The 25,014-nt window shown below is 37.3% G+C and overlaps 1 protein-coding gene across 1 annotated transcript in view; it reads right to left on the bottom strand.

Moving 5' to 3' along the window:
- Positions 1-8,409, bottom strand: part of LOC140233005 (uncharacterized) — a 102,820-nt gene extending 94,411 nt beyond the window's left edge. The window contains exon 1 of the mRNA XM_072313111.1: positions 8,338-8,409. Coding sequence (XP_072169212.1) covers positions 8,338-8,409 — 72 coding nt within the window. The remainder of the gene's footprint in view (positions 1-8,337) is intronic.
- Positions 8,410-25,014: the final 16,605 nt, after the last annotated feature.

The following is a 25,014-nucleotide window of genomic DNA, read 5'->3' as shown; positions in this document are numbered from 1 at the left end:
GAAGATAACACACACACACACACACACACATACACACACACACGTAAATGTTTGAAAAGCGGCTTGATCGCGTAATTACGAATTGATTTCTAAGTAAAAACCCGATCTATCTGCTACGTTACCCCGCCAACACACAATTGAATACTATACAGACGCAGAAAGTGGTACAAATTCAAATTCAAACACAATTTGATAACCCTCCCCCCCCCCCCAAAAAAAAAAAATCATTCTAATACGTTCCTTAACGCTTTAAATTTATTAATTTGGCTCTATATTTCTATTCCTGGAATTTTCCTTGACTGCCACAGTTCAAGTAGCATTACACAGCAAAGAAAACCATGTCTTGCTAAGTATCTTAAACACACATATCATTACATGCACAGCAAGGAAAATAATGTCTTGCTGAGTATCTTAAACACACATAACATAATCTTATGTGCATGTGGGACTAGTAAAATTCGATTGTGAAAGTTCTTGCCTCTGAACAATTTCTTGTCTAGACCTTTCTGCACACAGGCTTTATCGTTGTGTCCTTGAACAGGAAAGAAGGAAATCAGAATTATATTTCACAAAAAGCATTCCTGGAGATGTTCCAAATCTTCAGTTTCTTAAAGAGCATCCAAACTCTCACATGACATTACACTGTAATGTTATGTGGTGTTATGAATAACTAGCCGGGAAGGAATACGTAACACGGAATGTTCCATCCGGGTGGTATGTAAATCTTTGTAGAGGGAAGATACAGGTGTTAAGTCTGGGGTCCCGATATGAAGTTTGGGCGTGAGGTGAAAAAAATCTGTGTCTTCCGGACGGCAAAGGGCATTTTGTTTGCATGTTTGCTTGTTTACTTTATTTCTGCAGTTTTCTTCGAAAAAAAACATTAACACAAATATTGCAATGACATGACAAAGATGTTTCTGTAAATAAAGATAATTATAAAACATTAAGTATCTATGCTTCCGATGTGTTACGTCATCGGTCCATAATTCTATGATATCATTTTTTATACAATATCATGACAAATTCATCGCACCTTGCCAACAAAGAACAAAAGAAAATAAACTTGCAGGAGACTGCCATCATGAGCAAAGCTTGACTACATAGGGTGGTGGCCTCGAAATAAATGAAAATATGCCAAGAAATTTTTAGAATAAAAGAAATGAGCGAAAAGAGAACGCCCATGTGATAGTGTGTAAGAGGGCGTGTCGGTTTTTGTGCATGTGTGTGTCGGTGGGTGCGTGGTGTTTGCATTTTGGTTTGAACGAAGTTAAAATATGTTAGGCTAGAGTGAGGCTGTACAGTCCTTTGTGTATTGCTCAACGATATCTTAAGATTTCTTTTTAAAAAATGAGAAAAAAATAATTACTATCTTATGGATAAGAAGAGAATTAGGGTACAGGACTTACATGAAAGGCTTGTTTGTGTTGTATCATGTAGAATCATCAAAACAATATTCAGAAAAGTATTTGTCATGGAAATTCTATACTGAGTGGTAATTTGCCACTTATTTACGCGAAAATAATATTATTCCATCCAATAGGCGAACTGTGTTCATTGACTGTCCACACCTCCACATTCTCTCAACTTTCTGTCCTTGACCCCTCACCATTGCCCTATTATTACAAGTCTTTTATATCTCTCCTATTAATCAGAACATATCGATACACATAATTATACACACTGGCTGACAGAGGTTCGTCGCGAGTTACTAGTACATATTAATACTATAGTATTTATATCACTGCTGCCTGCAAAGACAACGCTACGCCAGGTCTAAACGCAAAGCCAACGCAGGCAACGCACGGTCAACCATTTATGCTATGTTTTTTTTTTTCCTTGATTCTCGTTGATTGATTGGATTGGAAATAAACTATGATTGAATTGAATTGAATGCTAAGTATGAGATCGGTATTCCTCAAAAACGATCGCCCTGCCATTGTGCGTTACAAACATTGCACCTCTATTACCGATGGCCCTAAAACGGAGAGCATGAATACGAATTTAGATGGAGGGACGGTGTCATCGTGGGTCAAAAGGATGTTCCAATCAAGGGGGAAACTAGAGTGAAAGAAAAGAGAAGAAAAGAAAACGAGTCCACCTTGTTTTGAAGCGCTCAGTCTAGTGTATATCTGTGCCTCTCACACTACCATTTTGATGACCGCCCAATTGCGATTAATGATTCAGCACTTGGGTTTCACCCTTAACCACGCCGAAACAATCTCTGTACTTAACAAACTTATTATTATGCGTTGCCATGGGGTACAAATTTCTACTACTACTACTACTACTACTACTACTACTACTACTACTACTTCTTCTACTACTACTACTACTACTACTACTACTACTACTACTACTACTACTACATACTCTATACTACTTCTACTACTACTATCTACAACTACTACTACTACTACTACTACTACTACGACTACTTCTACTACTACTGCTACTACTACTTCTACTACTACTACCAGCAGTGAGAATTTACATACTAATAAAGACCCCATAAGTCCGATGGAGAATAAGAAAAAAGGAGGAAAAATTGGCCATAAAGGTATATATATATATATATGTATATATATATATATATATTTGATGAGGGCTCAAAACAACAGATAATCAAAAAGCCCATCACACAGTTGAGAAATATTTAAAATGGCAAGGTACACGTAGTTGGCACGAGGGAGGGGGAGGGATGAATTGATTGTAACAAGGGACTCGGCGTATGTAACGGAACGGCTTATTGACAAGGTGCTAGTTATCGACTAATCATACGTGTAATTTGCAACACAATTGTTTTACACTGGCACACACAATAGGTACCAACAACATTCTATTAATGGTTTGGATCAATTTTAGGCAACAGTGTGGAGCCTCTTTCAATCTAATATCAAAGTGGCTGCAAGCCAATCAGACAAAAATACACGAAACAATAACCAAACGAAGGTATCTAGATGACTTCACAAGGTATAATTATCCACGTTAATACCCTGGGCATCCCACCCTGTGCTTTGTTCTAGAATGTGTTTTTTTTTTTAACATGTATTTCATTATAACGTCCTACCAAGATTGCCCATTAGTAATATGTTTCCTCTCATAAAGCCTCAAAATATGCAATTCACTTTACTTGTCATAATCATTTATATTTAAGACATGAACCGTAGCCATTAAGATGGTAGCAATAAACGTTGCTCTGTTTTTAAGCCTGATTTTGATTACTCCACAATACAACGTATTTATAAATAACTTCGTATTTTGATAGCATATCCCTTTCCTTATGATACATGGAATATTTCACGCTGTGGCATCAAATATATATGATTGGCAAAACATTTAATAGAAAAGAAACAACTTCAGTTCTTTTAAAAAGTGAGCTTAACTATTTGTAGACAAAGTTATCACTACGAACATATTTTACTAAAAAATTTTACTTAAAGCAGTTTTAAGAAAGATCATTTTATGAGGCTAAATCATCACCTTTGTTTTCCTAGCCAAAAAAAAAATGACAAAATGTTGTCAGCGGTAACACAAAGAATGTATCTGAAGCCACGTAATAATAACAATGATAATGGTTTCAAAAGATAATGATGATGATAATGATGATGATGATGACGTCAAAAGAAAATCTAGCAGAGGAAGAAAAATAAAAATCATTATCATCATCATCTCATCTCCATGATACCATATCATCATCAATGTCGTTATCATGATCATAGTAGATGAATCTCGTTCTTCGTCAAGCAAGGTTATGTTGTTTCCTTTTGTGAAATCCAGATCAAATTTCGATTTGCTAGAAAAATGGAAACACGACAACTCTTTTCCAATATTCTCATGAAGGATATCATAATACAAATGACGGTTGTACTTCCAATGATAATACAATGACAACGTGAACAAACTGATAATTAAAAGAATTTGTATAACTGGAATGTTTTAATAACTAGCTCTTGTCAACTCATGCTAAAGTCATCATCATGCTAAAAACGTCCTGCAAACCTGTAACAAACGAGTTTGATAATTCACGAATGATACAATCCTAGCATGTGATACATGCATCTATCTAGAAATGCTAACAAGAATCTTTCTTTCCAAGACACAACAGAAGTAAACGATCCAGTGACCACGAATTAATCGTCTGTAGGTAAGCAAGCAAATGTTACAATTTACGAATATAAAAGTGGTTTGCACGATTTTTGTTTGACAAGACAGGGATACATCTGATAGAAATCCACGAATGAAGTAAATAATGCTGCATACCTTGTCGAAGAAGTTCCACTGTCTTCTCAAAATTGCGCGCTTCAGAGACGAATTTGCAACAAACTCCATATTTTCCAGTGGCAGGTTTAATCCATTAATATACCCACTGCGAAAGTTCAATGTGGAATAATCACTATAAGGTAACAAAGGTATCGAATATCCTTGTAATCTAAGCGAGCACTGGTTTCCAAAGTGTTAACTAATATCCTTCACCTCACTCCGTTCATTCTGTAGTCAAATGATGCATCTGCGGAGAACGAATGGAGGAAAACTACTCATGCCTATTAGTATTTGTTTTGTTACGACATACATTTCTACCCGTTTCCGCCTTTTTGTCGGGTTGATCAATAGCATCAGCAGTTGCCAACTTTTTTATTCTTTTTATTGTCGTTCTTTCTGGAACAGTTTAATGGCTCTCCGTCATCCGCAATGGTGATTTTGGCAAGCAAGATGATTTGTCGTTCACCGACGAGCTGACGAAGAACTTTTTCACACACTTTTACGGAGATGTTCCCAAGATTTTCAAGGATGCTAGGAAGAATAACAGTATCAATTCGTTTGTTCTCTGGAATACAGTCCATGTAACATCAGCATATACCTGAGGATCTGCTCAATTGAGCAGTCTGTATAGTTTCGTTGATCTAATTTTCTCTGCAGAAATTACTTGAATTGAGGTCGTTTGAATATATATATATATATATATATATATATATATATATATATATATGTATATATTACACATATGCAAAAATGGCTATATCATCTTTATTAATTTGAGATATATGAGATATATTTAGGATTTCATCTGCTAAAAACTTTTTTTTTTCACTTCTCTTTTGAAAATATGAAATGATGTACATGTACTTGAATTGAGGTCGTTTGAATATATATATATATATATATATATATATATATATATATACGTATATATATATATATTACACATATGCAAAAATGGCTATAACATCTTTATTAATTTGAGATAAATGAGATATATTTGGGATTTCATCTGCTAAAAACTTTTTTCACTTCTCTTTTGAAAATATGAAATGATGTCCATGTACTGCTTTTTAGTGGGCTGCAAGGAGTTCCAGAATTCTGTATATTCAACTGTAAGGACTACTTGTGTATAACGTGACGTATTTGCGCTGCCAGTAGTCAGGTGCAGTATAAAGTAGTTACAAGGCCTATATCGTATATGAATATGCGAATCTGAAGATACACCCCTGAAGATTATGATTATTTCACATCTTCCTTCTCCCAACCGAATTCCCCCTGTCTTATTGTGTGAAATAATGAAAATAGTGCATATATCTTTTTTTTCATGTGAACGAAAGAATTATAGACTTTCGATTTTGCTATTAATTTGTAACGATTTTCTGACCTCTTCTGAGTTACGACCTCGATAATCCCTGTAGAATGGAGATATCTTTTGACATATGGCGTTTGGTGCATGATTCTTCGAATCATCATGGACCTATAACCGTCTCCATGATATATCATTTGCTCGAGACACTTTCCGTGAAATGCCTATTTTATGACTATGTCCGACAGTTGCGACAAAACTGTTAGGGCAGACGTTATTTAGTTCACCTTGCGGTGACTATAACACGCCCTCATTGATCTAACCACAAGGTAAGACAGAGTGATGTAACCGTGTATAATACTTCCGGTCCATCGACCGCTCTTACGTCATCATATTGCAATATTTTTTTTGTCGTTGTTGTTTTTGTTTCGCTTTATGAGCTATACCTATGAGAAACACTTGGAATCATTGCACGTCTGTGTGTAATCTTATCATCTCTCGGAAATATATTATCATTAAGTGATAGATATAGATATCTATATATGTCTTTTTTATGTGAGCCTCCATAGGTAGCCCATCTCATTTAGGGCTCTGATTATTTTGTTTATTTTACCAGTTTCTTGTACTTTTGCAGTTTGGTTGTTTATATTGTATTCTGTTTGTGTTAATTGGTTGTATTTTTTTTCTGGAGGCACACACAGTCAGTTATTAATTATTGTATCACTGTATCACACGTATTTTTGTTGGGTTTTTTTTTTTTTTACTTCTTTTTGTTACTGTTATTTTAGTTTTGCATTGTCCTAATGTTATTGTGTTTTCTAAGCTTCTTGTTTAGCACCAGTGCGATTAAAAACGTCCGTATAAAGCACCATATAAATGCAATTATTATTATTATTATTATTAGAGACAGATATATATAGATAGAGAGGTAGATAGATGCCAAGCAGATGACCCACTTTTGATAGATAATGATATGTGCATTACTTCAAATAATTCCACTTGTGAGCAAACTTACATTCAAACATAATATATGCATATATGTAAAATAAATGTAACCATGACAATACCATGTTCGTTAAGAGATACACATTGTCATTGATGTATAAATACAAAACGAGACACAGAGCTGTGAATATTTGTGCAGATGTTTGTCAGGTGGAATGATTAACTTTGTGTCTAGTTAAAGGGGCATTCCAGACAATTTTCATAATTTCACATCATTGTAGTACATAAATCAACAGCTCCATGTGTAGATTTGTGGAATTTATTGTGGTCCTTGAGCACGAGAAAAAAATACTTTGAAAAACCTTAAACAAATTACACTGAACAATGATGATGACATAGGAGCCTCACATATTTCAGAAATGTAGCAGTGTAATTCCTATTACAATACTGCCAGTTTGCAAGTTCACCTGTGGATAATGCATGCATGCCTTCTTCTTTTGTTCTGCTTCCTTGAGCCCCAACTTGTGCATTCCTTTAGTGAGGCTGTCATGTCACCATCCTTGTTCATAGTGATTTGTTATAAATTTTGAAAACATTCTTTTTCCTCATCCCAATCACTATAAATTCTGAAACTCTGTACCCGGTATAATCAATTTATAGTTGTTCATATGTAAAAGTCTGAAAATCATCTGGAGGTCTCCTTTAATGCCCATCGCACGAGGAATGCAGTCACAAATAACAGTGGGGGCTCTGTGGCATAGTGGATAAGACTCCCGACTCCCGAACGGAGGACCGCGAGTTCGAATCCCGCCCAGTGCTTACATCCTTGGACAAGATGTTTTTACCCACAATGTCTCTCTCGACCCAGGTGTATAAATGGGTACCTGGCAACGCTAGGGTAATAATAATAGCAGGGCCCTCTGGTAGAGCAGTGGCAACACTGAAGAGGCTACCCTGGGTAAATAAGACCTTATTATTATTATTGTTATTATCATCATCTGGAGGTCTCCTTTAATGCCCATCGCACGAGGAATGCAGTCACAAATAACAACCTGAAAATATTCCGATACGTTAAATTGATTGAGACCGAACCAATATAATCATGTGCAGAGACTTTCGCTTGGTCAGTACGGGTTGCATCAATCATATTATGAGTGAAAATGAAACGACATAAATCCGAAATGATGGTTTGGATGTGGATATCTGGATGAGCAGAAAGTTTCCAGTGTGGCTATAAATTTTCAGTAACATTTTACTGCTGTTGCCTACTTGTTAAGTCACGTTCATTATTGTAGGCTCAAAAATAGAATTCCCAGGTAACATTACTTGTTGAATACGATGAGAATAATTTGCTCCAAACTGTGCCTCTTAAAATTACTGCTGATATCCTTCCTCTCCCTTCTCTCTATTTTCAGGTATCTTCTCTGCTCCTCGTATGTGTCTCCTTATAGTCCTATGTTAAACTTGATGAGCTAAATTTAGTCTGCATATATACCGAGAGGCTGAAGATTTTTTTTTTTCTGTCATTGCTCCTTCAGTTCCAATTAGACTTTCGCATTTTCTCAAGTATTGTACTATGTCGCTCCGAGGCCGTCATCCCAACAGTCAAGCACATTGCTTATTGATGACGGTCTTCTCCACTTGTACATATTGTTGACAAGTGTGATGTGTAACACATAATGTTGCGAACAGTTTAAGTCATCACTGATTCTGTCATATATAGTTACATTTTCGTTTATCTAAATCGTTAATAATTACTTTCTTTTCTTTTGATTTGAACAGTTGGATAAATAAAACAAACTGGTCTGAAACGTCTCGACCCTTACCTGAATGGAGGCTGGGGCCGTCATTCGGCGGAGTTTCTTCGTCACCTTCTGCATGGCTACACGATGCGTCATCGCTGCTTTTTATAATCCCTGGGATTTACAGATCTCCTCAACCTCCAAACACGAAGCTCAAGAGCGACACGTTGTAAAGATCACTAACGGTGTTATGTCCAGCCTCTTGTATCGACCTTCCCGTTGAAACAGCCGCAGCAGCAGCAAACAACAACAACAGCAACAAGATTTTGTTGTGGACGCTCAACCGCAGAGTCTTTTTCGCTTCTGGAGATGGCGCCAGAGCTCAGAAGGGCCTTCAAATATGAGGTAACCACGTGCAGAAGTGCAGAAGAAGATAAAAAGGCTGGATTAACAGGTTCCACTAACCGTGATTATTGCACATGCACAGTACGCCTCCTAGAAGAAGAATTAATCAAGGATTTCGAAGGAGCCCCAGAATCGACCTCACTACGTTTTTTGAGGCGAAGTCAAAGAAACGAAGGTGGTGCTGTTCTATGTTGTCAAAGACGCGACGGTGTTCTCCCTTCTGAATCATCGGGATCTATTTGCTTTGGTATTGTCATGAGAACTTTCCATGCCTTGGCTCTGCCGTCGACTAGAGAGGCGCTGTTGAAGGTGAGCATAGAAATTTGTCGAGGGATGATGGTGCACATGCAGAGCTTCACTCACGGGGAGCCAGAAATAAGAGAGGGGTGATACACACACTCCGACCGGCCAGAAGATCAAGAGGTGACACAAACTGCGCGTTGTCACGTTACCGCGCCAACTCGCAGGTGATATAGCGATGACTTCAAGCCAATGGCGGGAATTGTTCCGTGCTGTCCCGTCCTCTTACGGCGTCTCCTTTTTTAAAACGATTATAAGTACTCTCTCCTACTCTCTGTCTTTTTCTCTCACTATGATGTTTTTGATATTACCAAGCGATGTATAAATAAATGTATCTCTCCTGGATTGTCACAACATTCAAGCGGATATCAGAACGCTGTCGATGGATGTGATCAGTTTAGTTTCCGACTTCCAAACAATCCCGCGATACTTTTTAGCACCTGATGGTCGTTCGTTATAACGGTCTCCGCTCTACTGCCAACAGTGACTCCTGGCGGCTTTAACGCCTAATTGTTGGAGGCGGTGGAGGCTCCGCTACCTTTTGGTTCAGAATCTACAGGAAGAAAAAAAGATCAACATAGACAAACATTAATATAACTTCCAAACAATAGTCACTTGTATCTTGTTACAAACAACTGATACACTTCCTGTAATCTGAAATACATGTAGGCCTATTTATTGTATAAAGCACCAATGTAGTTCAAGGTATTTGAGATTCCTTGATATATTTATATATACATATTTTATACATTATACAAATATGAATCTTTGTATCTTTAACCCATACAAAATTAGATGATGCCACCATTACCTGACAACGTGGTCATTGGCTTTCAAACAGCAACAATTGTTACAATAAACAGCATGTTTTGGTCAATACGATGCTTTATGACGCAATAACCATTAACTAAGCAAGTGCACATCTTATTGTGCTATGGTTGCAACTACTTCACTGTTTCATTAAACTTGTCAAACTTCAAAATTGCATAGCATTCTCATTCCATGTTTGAGTTTTGTTCGATTTTAACTTACGTGTTCTATGATAACTTAGAATTAAGCTTGAACTATGACTGTCCTTTCTTTATATTTTTCTTATTCTCTATGAGACGATGGTTCATGGGCACATTCAAACATTTTAATTTTGTAACAATTGTTTAGTTCTTTTATTTAAAAAAAGAAATGTCCGAAGATGTTTTAAGTAGATCACTATTTTCTATCGCTATACTTTCTATCTTTGTTACCGTTACAAAGTATGAATTTTTCTCAATTTATAATCATATTAAGTACATATCTTGAATTATACTTTATGACTCTTACTTCTTACAAATTGTTAAACAATATGAATTGTCAAATTTGTACTTTGTACTATGTATTGATTTTGCCCGGATGGAATAGAATATATGCTACTTGAACTGGAAACGAATGGGAATTGGATATGGAGAAAGCCTTGGTCACATGATCACAGCGATTATTTGGTGACTTTCATTAATGGTCGCATCGACTCTTTTACTGAACCCCTCAATTTTCTTTTTTCCTCAGGTCATGGATAATATATCAAACTTAGTTGCAAACTATGAACAAATGTATCTAATTTGTTAATTACCTCATCTTTTTATTTTCGTTGTAAGTCAACCAATGAGTACTCAAGATTATGTGGAATTTATCATGTTGCGTTGTATGGAAGAAAAAAATGAATAAACTTGAATTGTATTGAATCATCTTTTATTCATTCATGTGATATCCATCCTGTATATGATCTTCGTGTCAGGTTTATTGTCTGAATGTTTCTGTTTATCGATAATACCAAGTCTCATCCTTTTGACTCACAATTCATATTAGAACATCGTTTTTGGAGTCACGTTAATAGAATCAGCAAGTTCACATAGCATCGAAAAGTGTAGTGGACAAAGTCATGTGAAGTTGTGAATTATCGGTGACAAATTGCCGATTCATAAACATGTCCAAACGAGATATAACTGACAAACTAGTCATCACTTTGCTAGAAATATGACCTCAACGCTGCATGCTTATAAACATTTGGTTTGATGAATTATGGAACTTGACAAAGATTTTCAGTGATTGATACAGCATGCTACAAAATCTCTCGAGGCCCATTTTTTCTTATTTGCTTATATCAAAACCTATATGTATTTCGCATGATCTCTTCATTCAAATTCATTTTGGAGCATTCAAATTACCTTTAACCTCATTCTAATTAACACTTTTTCAATTGAAATTCGTAAAACAAGCACCATTTCCTTATTCGTTCATTCAATTTAGAATGATATAGTCACGTGATCACGTATACGCTGCGCTCGTTCATTCCAATTCATTTTTGGGCATCCAATTTAACATCTTTTGCAGTCAATTTAGCACACATGTTTATGCTTTGGTTCTTTCTTTATTTTTTTTTCAACATATAGTTATTGTTTTGTAAGCATCATTACAGTTCATATTTTCGTATTCATTTTAGAGATTTTGGCAACAGTTTATTTTTTATTTTTATTTATTTTTTTTTAATGTGCTTATTGAGTCGCCCAGTCCGAAGATAGTGCATGTGGCCACAACTTATCTGGCCGTTGAGCGCTTTATTCCGAGTGTGTCGGCCAGTTCTAGGAAGTCAAGGTTATGATCATCACATGTTCCTATAATTCTTTCTCTGTCTTCTAGAGATATATGTCTGTATCTAACTTGTGCTGTCATGACTGTAAGAAGATGAAGTTAATCTGTAGTATTGGTACATGTAGGCCTAAAATGGCATGTATGAAAGAAAAGTGGCGTTACAGAACAACAAACTAGAGTTATACAGGGTCAAAAATATGACACTTTTACTGCTTAACAGGGCGTGGATGAAACAAAAAGTCACATAGAAATACGCATTTAAATGTTCTCACCTTGTCAAAAAAAGATATAACATGACGTTAATTTCAATGAACATGTTTGTAATTTGACTGCCCGTACGCGAAATTGAATGACTGAAGAGCACGTGCCAACTTGAATTCCCGTTTTACGAATTCGAAAGGCACATGTGCAAATTTCATTGATCGAAACGCTAAATTGAACGAACAACTTGCAATTTTGAATGACAGGATGTGCAGTGACGAGGATTTTCGCTAAATTGAATGAACCTTCTATCAAATGGATCGACAAAAGTGCGAAATTGGCCGGGAAAACCTATAATATTGCCTGTAGATGTATTGTTTGCATATTTGGAATTGGAGTTTGAATCTATATCTGTTTGCATGCAGAAATAAACCTAAACCACAATCAACACAAATATAAAAACCTGTGAAATAAATCTGTAAATTTTCTGCCACGTTGTTTGTTTGTTTATTTGCTTGTTGTTGTTTTGGAGTTGCCGTATTTTTCCGTGTTGTGGATGTTGCTCTGCCTCAGCGGACAAACGCTGACAGTTGGTTTGTGTCACTGATACTTCATAACTCTGCAACATTAGCTGTTAATCTCGCCAATAACAACGACTGGAGTTCACAAAATAATGAGGTGTCCTTAAGGGTTGAAAGCAGCTGATAATTAATGACAAATTTCGCTAATTGTCGGCTCTCCCCATAGGGGTAAAATTGTAAGAGAAAAGAAAACAAGAATGGAAGTTCGCGTGATTGCGACCTCCGGATGAATGACGGCATAATAACGAAGGTGAAGGATTTTGAGGCTCTTAGCTTGAATGGCATCCGGTTCTTTACAAGGTCCTGTGGCAGACTTTGGCACGACAAATCTAGGAAGTTTAGTAAAAGGTATCATGACTTAATTTCCAGAGAGCCTAGAAAAAAAAAAGTGATGGGAAAGAGATTAAATACTAGTATCAGCTTGTAACGAATGTCATTTCGCAAATCCACTTCCGTCGCGAAGATTATTGACACCCATCCCCCCCCCCCCCCCACATCCCCAGACTTACCCCAGGTTTGCTCAACCTTGCAGCTACAAAAATGAGCTCATTTATACGCCTTCAAACATAACAAACATAATTGGAAGAATCAAGTGAAACGGAAAAGATTGTTATTATTATCATCTTTATCATTATTATCGTTATTATTATTATCATCATCATTATTATTATAAAGTCACAAATTGTAATGTAGACATTTATTTCGTTCTAGAATTTCAGCAAAACCAATCTACTATGCCGACACTTCAGGCGTTTGAGGTAAGCTTGTTTTGTTGTGCTGTCGGTTTAAAGGAGAATGGAACACTAACATAGACGTGAATTGAGTGAATGCAGGCAATGTTAATTGAACACATCACAGTTTGTAGAAAATCGTACAATTCGTTAAAAGTTAAGGATTTTTAAATTTTCAATACAATGATGCCATCGCTTAATGAGAAGACAACAGTTCATGATGCCGTGTATTGGGAAAAAAGGATAATTATGCAGAAAATATAAAGAAAAGTTAACAAATCATTTTTAAATGAAATGTGCACATTCTCTCCACTTGTTAACGACATAAAGTTCAGGGTATTCAACCTGCTTTCTGAATGAATTTCAGTATAGGCAACTAATGCTCTTTCTTTGTGCAAGAACAATTTAGATTGCAACTGATTGACAAATTGCCCTACATCGACGTAAATAAGCACTGAATTGATCAGTGTTTTAGTAGTAGCCATGATAAAAAATCATGGGCGTACATACTCGAGCAGGATTCGAACCCACGACCTCCTGATCACCGGACAGGCGTCATCTCCACTAGACCACCGAGCTTTCGCCCGACAGCAAGTGTTGGTTCTAATCCTTATAGCATGCAGCGGGTACTGCTTTTGTTATTCAAATTTATGAAGTTCTTCCGTCGTGATGTTTTCATTGCAACTGATTGACAAATTGCCCTACATCGACGTAAATAAGCACTGAATTGATCAGTGTTTTAGTAGTAGCCATGATAAAAAATCATGGGCGTACATACTCGAGCAGGATTCGAACCCACGACCTCCTGATCACCGGACAGGCGTCATCTCCACTATAACCACCGAGCTTTCGCCCGACAGCAAGTGTTGGTTCTAATCCTTATAGCATGCAGCGGGTACTGCTTTTGTTATTCAAATTTATGAAGTTCTTCCGTCGTGATGTTTTCATTGCAACTGATTGACAAATTGCCCTACATCGACGTAAATAAGCACTGAATTGATCAGTGTTTTAGTAGTAGCCATGATAAAAAATCATGGGCGTACATACTCGAGCAGGATTCGAACCCACGACCTCCTGATCACCGGACAGGCGTCATCTCCACTAGACCACCGAGCTTTCGCCCGACAGCAAGTGTTGGTTCTAATCCTTATAGCATGCAGCGGGTACTGCTTTTGTTATTCAAATTTATGGAGTTCTTCCGTCGTGATGTTTTCATTGCAACTGATTGACAAATTGCCCTACATCGACGTAAATAAGCACTGAATTGATCAGTGTTTTAGTAGTAGCCATGATAAAAATCATGGGCGTACATACTCGAGCAGGATTCGAACCCACGACCTCCTGATCACCGGACAGGCGTCATCTCCACTAGACCACCGAGCTTTCGCCCGACAGCAAGTGTTGGTTCTAATCCTTATAGCATGCAGCGGGTACTGCTTTTGTTATTCAAATTTATGAAGTTCTTCCGTCGTGATGTTTTCATTGCAACTGATTGACAAATTGCCCTACATCGACGTAAATAAGCACTGAATTGATCAGTGTTTTAGTAGTAGCCATGATAAAAAATCAGTGGTCTAGTGGAGATGACGCCTGTCCGGTGATCAGGAGGTCGTGGGTTCGAATCCTGCTCGAGTATGTACGCCCATGATTTTTTTTTTTATCATGGCTACTACTAAAACACTGATCAATTCAGTGCTTATTTACGTCGATGTAGGGCAATTTGTCAATCAGTTGCAATGAAAACATCACGACGGAAGAACTTCATAAATTTGAATAACAAAAGCAGTACCCGCTGCATGCTATAAGGATTAGAACCAACACTTGCTGTCGGGCGAAAGCTCGGTGGTCTAGTGGAGATGACGCCTGTCCGGTGATCAGGAGGTCGTGGGTTCGAATCCTGCTCGAGTATGTACGCCCATGATTTTTTTTTTTATCATGGCTACTACTAAAACACTGATCAATTCAGTGCTTATTTACGTCGATGTAGGGCAATTTGTCAATCAGTTGCAATGAAAACATCACGACGGAAGAACTTCATAAATTTGAATAACAAAAGCAGTACCCGCTGCATGCTATAAGGATTAGAACCAACACTTGCTGTCGGGCGAAAGCTCGGTGGTCTAGTGGAGATGACGCCTGTCCGGTGATCAGGAGGTCGTGGGTTCGAATCCTGCTCGAGTATGTACGCCCATGATTTTTTTATCATGGCTACTACTAAAACACTGATCAATTCAGTGCTTATTTACGTCGATGTAGGGCAATTTGTCAATCAGTTGCAATGAAAACATCACGACGGAAGAACTTCATAAATTTGAATAACAAAAGCAGTACCCGCTGCATGCTATAAGGATTAGAACCAACACTTGCTGTCGGGCGAAAGCTCGGTGGTCTAGTGGAGATGACGCCTGTCCGGTGATCAGGAGGTCGTGGGTTCGAATCCTGCTCGAGTATGTACGCCCATGATTTTTTTATCATGGCTACTACTAAAACACTGATCAATTCAGTGCTTATTTACGTCGATGTAGGGCAATTTGTCAATCAGTTGCAATGAAAACATCACGACGGAAGAACTTCATAAATTTGAATAACAAAAGCAGTACCCGCTGCATGCTATAAGGATTAGAACCAACACTTGCTGTCGGGCGAAAGCTCGGTGGTCTAGTGGAGATGACGCCTGTCCGGTGATCAGGAGGTCGTGGGTTCGAATCCTGCTCGAGTATGTACGCCCATGATTTTTTTATCATGGCTACTACTAAAACACTGATCAATTCAGTGCTTATTTACGTCGATGTAGGGCAATTTGTCAATCAGTTGCAATGAAAACATCACGACGGAAGAACTTCATAAATTTGAATAACAAAAGCAGTACCCGCTGCATGCTATAAGGATTAGAACCAACACTTGCTGTCGGGCGAAAGCTCGGTGGTCTAGTGGAGATGACGCCTGTCCGGTGATCAGGAGGTCGTGGGTTCGAATCCTGCTCGAGTATGTACGCCCATGATTTTTTATCACGGCTACTACTAAAACACTGATCAATTCAGTGCTTATTTACGTCGATGTAGGGCAATTTGTCAATCAGTTGCAATGAAAACATCACGACGGAAGAACTTCATAAATTTGAATAACAAAAGCAGTACCCGCTGCATGCTATAAGGATTAGAACCAACACTTGCTGTCGGGCGAAAGCTCGGTGGTCTAGTGGAGATGACGCCTGTCCGGTGATCAGGAGGTCGTGGGTTCGAATCCTGCTCGAGTATGTACGCCCATGATTTTTTATCATGGCTACTACTAAAACACTGATCAATTCAGTGCTTATTTACGTCGATGTAGGGCAATTTGTCAATCAGTTGCAATGAAAACATCACGACGGAAGAACTTCATAAATTTGAATAACAATTTAGATATGTTGAATTTTTCTTTAATATATGTTCTTTAAATCGTTTTCAAAGTGTAATTATCTTCTTATCCATTGATGGCTCCTCAAACTTCACTGATGTGTTCTTCTCATATCGCTGCATTCCCTCAATCCACGCGACACTAGTATTTAGGTTACACTCTCCTTGAGTGTGCACATTATATCATAACAATGTCAGCCCGGATACGCAGCCTTATAGACCCGAATTCACGAAGGTGGTAATGAAACCATGGTTTAAACCATAAACAAAAACCATGGAGCGCCACGTGTCGTACGGAATATTTCGTTACGAAATTAGTCATTTCGTCGACAAAATGACTGTTTCGTTAACGAAATTATCATTTCGTGGACGAAATGTTCATTTAGTTACAAAAGTTGTCATTTCGTTACAAAATGATCATTTCATCGACGAAATGACTGATTTCGTAACGAAATATTCCATGCGACACTTGGCGCTCCATGGTTTTTGTCCATGGTTTAAACCATGGTTTCATTTGTACCACCTTCGTGAATTCGGGCCATGGTCCATGCGTGACTGTGTATGTGTATATGTGTGACTCTGTGTGTTTTTGTGTTTCCGTTTACTCACTTTCCCCCTTATGTTGCTATTGTGCGAATGAATTGAGTGAATCACTTCCGGTAAACAAACAGCAATGAACGCTTTGCTTAACGCCTCTTGATCGCCGCATGTCAAGGCTTTTACCAAGAATTCCTGAAATTCAAAGGCGACATGCTGTAGTTATCAAGGTTACCGGACACTGCAGGGAACAACAACAACAACAACAACAACAACAATTCATCCATTTAAATCATCGCTGATATGGCTACTGTAAATGAAAAAGAAAACTGTCATGCAGAACTTACGCTTGTCTTATACGCGTAGTCATGGCGTTCAGGTACTGCCTGAAGAAAAGGTTCTTTCATGAATATATGTGTAATGAATATAGGTATCGTCTCGTATAGGTGAAAGGAAATGCACATCTTTATGCTCTTTTTACCTTAGGTGAACATGAATTGAACTCTTGTTGACGTCGCAGTCACGTGATCATTTCGTGCCCATCTGTCAGTATAGGCTAATTAGTAACATTCAAAGGGTGACACGCATGCCAAGGGAGAGACCCCAAAATGATTTTTAAAAATGAAGTCGTCATATCAATTTTGAGTACTGCCATTAAGAAAATAAATGAATAAAAAAAAACTACTGCTGGACAGGAACCATCTTTTTTTATCATTATTTTCATAGTTATTTTTTAACATTTATTTTTTTATTTACTTTTTTAATCTCATAATAATAGTTAGGTATCATGAGATGAAACAGCACTGACAAAATGTACTGAAAAAATGGGCAAAGGAAAATAAGGAATCGTGGTATAATGCATACCGACCGCGATAAGCAAATGTAACATAACTTAGTTTGAAAGAGTAAAACAAAAAAGAGCTGGAGAGAGATAGAATGAGCGATAAAGGGGAAGGGAAATAAAATGAAAGAGAGAGATAGCGGGAGAGAAACAGAATGAAAGAGAGGCAGATAGCATGACGGAGAGGGAGGGAGGGGAAAGAGACTACAGAAAACAAGAACAGTATACTAATGTGAGAGCGGGAGTTCCTTCCTCCAGTTCGTGTAGAACTTTGTATGTGATGCTCAAGTTCAGTCAACTCGCGATCCCACCCGCGAAGCCATTAGCGCGGGGAGATGCCGCGATCTGATACGCTAGCTACACACACGTCTTGCCCGATAACGGTTCTCTAAAATAAAATTATCCGAGCTATGACTGGGTCACACTCTTGGCTGCAAAGGAAATGAGTTCATTGGAGACCTACAAAGCCATCTATTTCAGAGAGAGCATGGCAGTCGGCAGGACCATCTCCATACACACAGGGGACAATTTATTCCCCACTGCCTTTTCCAAAATTATTTCGACTCCTTTCTATCAAACATTCTTCGTTGCATTCATTCAAACGATCTATTCATTGGATAATAATTGATTAGATGTAATAATAATGATTGACGCGCGGTAGTCACGACAGTATGAACGTTACAGTCATAAAGGATAAAAAGCTAATAAAAAGATGCGAGAGGTTCAAATAATTGAATTAGTATCTCCAAACGAATACACCCAAATACAAACTCAAAGTACACTCAATCTCTTACGCGTACGGATTCTTCATACTCTGCACTCTCTTTTTTAGATTGTCTTCTTGTTGACACTTTACATTATCAGTCCAAATCTTCATCGTTAAAATGTGTCATTTACGAATCTTTCGTTTTCAAACTGCTGTATAATTTTGTTTAAGAAATCATATTTCCCAAATGAAGTTATATTCAAAGAACCTGTATATATAACGAAATACTCTCACAGATCATAAATACAAACAAAAGTGAAGTAATAAGCATTGAACCTGCATAATGCAAGTTTGTTTGATGGAAGTAAATTGGAATGAAGGCAATATAGTGAAAATATGATATACATGTATTATGTAAACATGATTAAAACAATGAAGTGCAAACTACCTTTTGACGGTCTATGTCCCTATATCCTGAAGAGCTACTTCAGTCATTAATGGACTACATTAAGGGGCTACAGTACAGGAGCTCATGAAATTTCCCCGTCTCCGACGTCACAATCCAGAAAAAGAAATGACGAATACCCACGTGTATCTGATATCGTCCCAATTCGAGATGGGTTAATCTTTCAAAGTGGATTTCCCCCTTCCCCTCCTTTCGCTTTATTTTTGCGCAAAATACGGTCTCGAAGCCTTTTTCAAAGAGATCTTTGTCACAACATTCGTTCAATCCTCTATTTCTCTATCTATCTATCTCTCCATGAAAGGAGCATCATCACAATGCTTTATGACGTCATAGAACATCACGTGTTTACCTCACGTGCTAAGATTCCTTCAGAAAATAATGAACGGCAGCATTAAAGTATGAGGCTCTTGGGTTAAGGAACAGGGGAGAAACGCCAGTTTTCTAAGAAATCAGTTCTTAGCTCATCTCAACTTTCCGCAAACAAGTCATCTTTTTATTCAATTTTGATTTCAATTTTAATTTCTTTTATCTCATTTTCGACGAAAACATATTCCTCATTATGCCTGTTTACGCTTAAAGGAGGTATCTGGTAATGGTAATCTGGTAAAGAGGTAATGAACGGTATATGCGACAGTGGAATCTCTATTGCAAAGTAATACATTCACACACAAAGCACACACGACTCACATACACACATGCGCCGTTTGCAAAATGTACTCATGCCATTGAAATACAAATGTCTTTGGTCACACAACAATACAGGTGCAGCAAAGAGTAGCTGTACAATTTGGTTAATCAGGAAAGACATATCCGCTGATTGGTCGGTAAGAGAACATTTCAGTTCAACTGGCGCTCCGGTCAGGTCGTCATTAGTCGATTAGTTGCTATGGACACAGCTGTTGCTATTTAGTGTTAAAAAAAAAGAAGTAAACAAACAAAATGCATTCTTGTCTTTCTTTATTGCGCTTTGTAGTAAAGTAAAAGTAGAAGCTTTTTTAGTGAGGAATATACTGTCCGAATATATACAATGTACTCGTTGTGGAATCCTATCATTTTCACACTGGATTTTATGCTTTTTCAAACTACTTTCGTGATGAATATCAAAAATGACGGAAGCAAAGTCAGGCAGCAGTAAAATACTGTTGCCTGAATATCAATAGCGATCTCTCCTAACTGTTATATATCAACCCGTTTTGCAACTATTGGCGAAAGGGAAACGTTCTATGCATCCATGCTAAAAAGATAAAAGCGTTTCAGAGAGTAATAACTATAATTCTGTGGACATACAGTCTTTGGTTGCCATTTGTTCTCACTTTGATTCCCGAAACTATTATAGTTTGTATAGCAGCATGTAGAGAAATGTAATTTTGCTTTTATTATAATATAAACGTATATACAATATACATGACACCAATTAGACGACAATATCTGTGCCAGCATTACAGATAACATTACACTTGTAGACATTCATTTTGATTTTGTTGTACATAGTTATCTGATTTTACCATTTGGGGTCAATAAAGGCAATATCGATTGCTGCAGTTTGAAAGTTTATCCTGTTTGTATGAATTTCACACAGAATGCCTTTAAAAAAAAAAAAAGAGAAAGCAATGATTTTCTTTAATTCTCCATCACCGGCCTAAGATTGGTACAGAATGTGTGCAATCAAATTTTGATGATACATATGGGCCACTTCGATAACGCATTCAACATAGAATGCCTTCCTCACAAGAGTAACCAAAGACACTTGAATTCCATGTTGACTTGATACTCGTCAAAATTTTCCAGTCGTAACGGCGGAAATCAAATTCTATCAATTCCACGTTATAAAATTTAAGTATGCAAGGCAGATATAACTAGAAATGTCTCTATGGCGAATGATGCCTCCGCGATAATGCATGATTCTCCCAATAGGCGTATAGTACAATGTCTTCACAAAGTGTGATCCATGACAGTTTCACATAACTGGCAAAATATTGAAATGACAGGTTTGTCAGAAATGTCTTGAACTGGGTTTGCTTTAATTTTTTAAGAGTGCAGGTACACATAATGGGGAATTGAGAATTTTTACTTGAATTCTGACAGACCTTTTTATAAGTTTATGCATTGAGTAATTTCCAAGGTATTAAGAAAGAGTGTAATGACGGTACAAAATGGACTTTTTTTTGGGGGGGGGGGCATTGAAACCTGGCCTTTGACCCTTAACCTTTGACCTTTGTCCTTCTGGCTGGAAATTTCCCAGAGAATCTCCATTAGGTAATGCATGTATTAAGTTTTGAAACTAATAATGCAAGCATTGCATATACTAGTATATGAGGGAAATAGTAAAATTTTGAGGAGATGACCTTGACCTTTGACCCCCTGACTATTGACCCATGACCCCTAAATTCCCTAGATAATCCTGCCAGTCAGTACATGCGTATGTACCAAAGTTCCACGAAGATACATTGAACCATTTGCGAGAAAAGTGATATTGCAACATTTTCACCTAACCTTTGACCTTTTGACCTTTGACCTTATGACATGAAACTCTCTCTGGAGAATCCCTACGCAGTAGTACATGTCCACACCAAGTTTCAAGAAAATACCTTTGGGCATTGCATAGATATGGGGAAAATTGCAACATTTGTAGCATTTAACCTTGACCGTTTGACCTTTGACCTCTTGCCAATGTCACTAAAATCTACTCAACTAATTGTCCTATCATACATCATCCTTGGACCAAGTTTGGTGAAAGCTGCTTCATCCAGTTTTGAGTTATCACATAAACAGATAAATTTTAGGATTTGACCTTGATCTTTGACCTTCGACCTCTGTCCGATTTCACTGAAAAACTAATCAATATTGTCCCATATACATCATCCTCCAACAAAGTTTGGTGAAATTTGCTCTATCCAGTCTTGAGTTATCGCGTAAACGGATACAATTTCATGGTTTGACCTTGACCTTTGACCTTTGACCTTCAGCCGATTTCACCAAAAATCTAATCAAATAATTGCCCCATCATACTTCATACTTGAAACAAGTTTGGTAAAATTCCAGTATATATTACTCAAGTTATCGCGTAAACGAAAGCGGACGGACGGACGTACGGACGGACGGACGGACGTACGTACGGACGGACGGACGGACGTACGTACGGACGGACGGACGGACGTACGTACGGACGGACGGACGGACAACCCGAAAACATAATGCCTCCGGCACCACTTTGTGGCGGAGGCATAAAAATTATTTTCTTGTAATCTCTGGAGATTTGGCACAGTATGCTAGGTATAGTGATATTGGCTTGTTGATTTCTGTAGAGAATTGCACCTCGTTAAAGAGGACTGGCAAAAGAAAATCATTTCCATACTAACCTTAATCTTTTAAGAGATACCACTCCCTTTTCAAATTAACTGTGACGAATGTTGTTACGAAAACGGATGAGACGCTTCAATATGATTCGATTGTTCAATTTCATTTTTCACTACGGCATCAACTTCAAGTAAACGTAGCACCATAACATTACACAAAATTCCTGACAACAAAATGTAATTGTTATATCAAACGTGTTCCAATGCAATTTTCATATTATTCTGACTGAATATTTGCTTATGGCACAATATGGAGGGACCGATACTGGAAAGCAACGCTTTCTAGATCTGTATGGTAGAAGTATGATTATCATTAGTGTTAGTAGATAAGAATGTTACGGAATTATCACTTTTCACATGTTTTACGTAACAACCATTATATATATGTATATATATATATATATATATATATATATATATATACATATATATACATATATTATGTTATCACACAATATGCGACTGAGATGGCATAATTCTTTGCCTCATACCTTACATATTGGTTAATACGTAAAAAGCCTATAATGGAACTCTATTCATTTAAATTAACTGCGTTCGTATATGGAGTGGCAGTCCACTTTAGGACAGTGGTGGGTGGTAGGTCTTAACGTGGAAAGAGAGAGCGAAAAAAGTGAAGTTACAGACAGAGAAAGAAAAAAAAACCCGACATGAATGATTCACATTTCTTCGTTCTTTTCTCAGCATCTTCTAGCGCTTCGGAAACCGCCATACATCAGGATGACGTGTATCAGAGATACGTATCGATATCAGCTGTCACATCGTCGCTAATCCAAAGGCGACAGAAAAGGGACAGCAGTGACGTGGTCTGCCGAGACGCGTAGTGTATACGAATACGCCGTGACAGCCGTACGCTAGCTTAGCCTTCTTCAAAGCATGAAAGCAAAATTCCCATTATACCGTGAAACATCTTAGGCCCTCCCTGATCTTATCTTCAATTCAAATCAATTCAATTTGTCATTTATTTTCATCAAACAAAAGTTATAGCAAAATGCAAAGCGTACATTACACAATTATTGTTTGATCATTTAGTATAAAAAAGGCGTACAATGAGGATCATAATGATAAGATGATACGTATATGTTTATGCAATACGTAAAATAATCAAGACCAGCAATGCACACTTTGCGAGGTTGATAAAAAGTAAGTTTAACAATGAAAAAAAAAAAGTGGTTCAATAAAAAGCAAAGCTTATATAACGTGGATCACAAAACGCATAGTATATAACTAAATAAATATCATCTATATCGACTTATATACAGTAGTTAATAAGGACATCGTAATTATAAAAAACAGATCTTATTTGCTAATGAAACACCAGTCAAACAGAACTCGTGAAAAAAAAAAAAAGAATAAATATGACCACAGTAGGGTCACTGAAAATTCTGTTATCCGATTGATATAAGGGATTGCACAGAATTTATTTAGGAATACAAAAACAAACAAAAAAAACAAACAGAGAATGTCATACATGTAAATTATCATTAAGATACCCAAACTTCAGATTTAACCGCCACCCTTAGAAAAATCGCTTTTCAGTCAGTGGGTAAAAATACCCGAAGAGAAATGGTCTTTCGTTAAGATGAATACCTTTCTTGAGAGTAAATTTTAATCATTCAGTTTCATATGCTACGCTATACCATCAAATGAGAATCTGATTTTGTTTGGAGCAAACTGCAAACAGTGTAAATAAACCTGTTAACTCTTTTTAATGAAAGTCAGACAAGATAGACAGGATAGATCAATGCATATAATCAAGACAAGTGTCCTCACACTATGACAAACAGTATTATATGTAACATACAGTACTAATAGTTCAAGTATATACAAACAATAAGTGAGTCCAAATAACAGGAAGTGGTGAACTAATTACTGCATTACCCTGATTTCTTTTAAAGATCTAATGAGCGCACTTTGTTTGGGTGAGTCAGCCAGATTCAAGTTTTTGGAATAGTATAATGACACAGCGATATAATGCTGCAGCATAAGTGGATCAGATGACGTAACTGATCCTCAGATTTGGGTTCAAATTAGTGATATTGGATGTCCCTGATTAGTCAGCTATTTCATCATTCACTCCGTTCGATTTCTTATTACATTTCACTTCAGCAAGTGCATTCCGGCCATAGTGGCCATTTTGCCTGCGATGTTTTACCGAATGTTCTGACCTTTTGCAGTTGATTTCCCGCCAATTCTGACAAACTACATCTGATACAACTGACAGATGACTGACTCTGCAAGGATCGATATTTCTATAGTAGGCCTACCTTTCTTTTTATTGCTTTGTAATCAAATATACATTTCTCAAACACACACACATACACACACACACATCAAACAATATTATTCATTACTTGCATTATACTTCCCATGACCATGACATCAACAAAACTGAACTGAGAAACTGAGAAAAACAATAATGAGTGCATGCATCAGTTCAAATTGAATGTGCAAAATTTGGAACATTCATGAAAATTGAGCAATGGAGTATTCATTAAGTTGCAGGTAGATGTAATGAATGGCGCTACAGACTATATTATATAGTAAGTTCCACTACCATAATTATGTACCACCGCTATCTTTACATGTACTTCTTTAACTT

The sequence above is a fragment of the Diadema setosum genome, chromosome 9, assembly GCF_964275005.1.
Source record: "Diadema setosum chromosome 9, eeDiaSeto1, whole genome shotgun sequence".
Lineage (NCBI taxonomy): Eukaryota > Metazoa > Echinodermata > Echinoidea > Diadematoida > Diadematidae > Diadema > Diadema setosum.
This window is presented reverse-complemented; position numbering and strand designations above follow the sequence as displayed.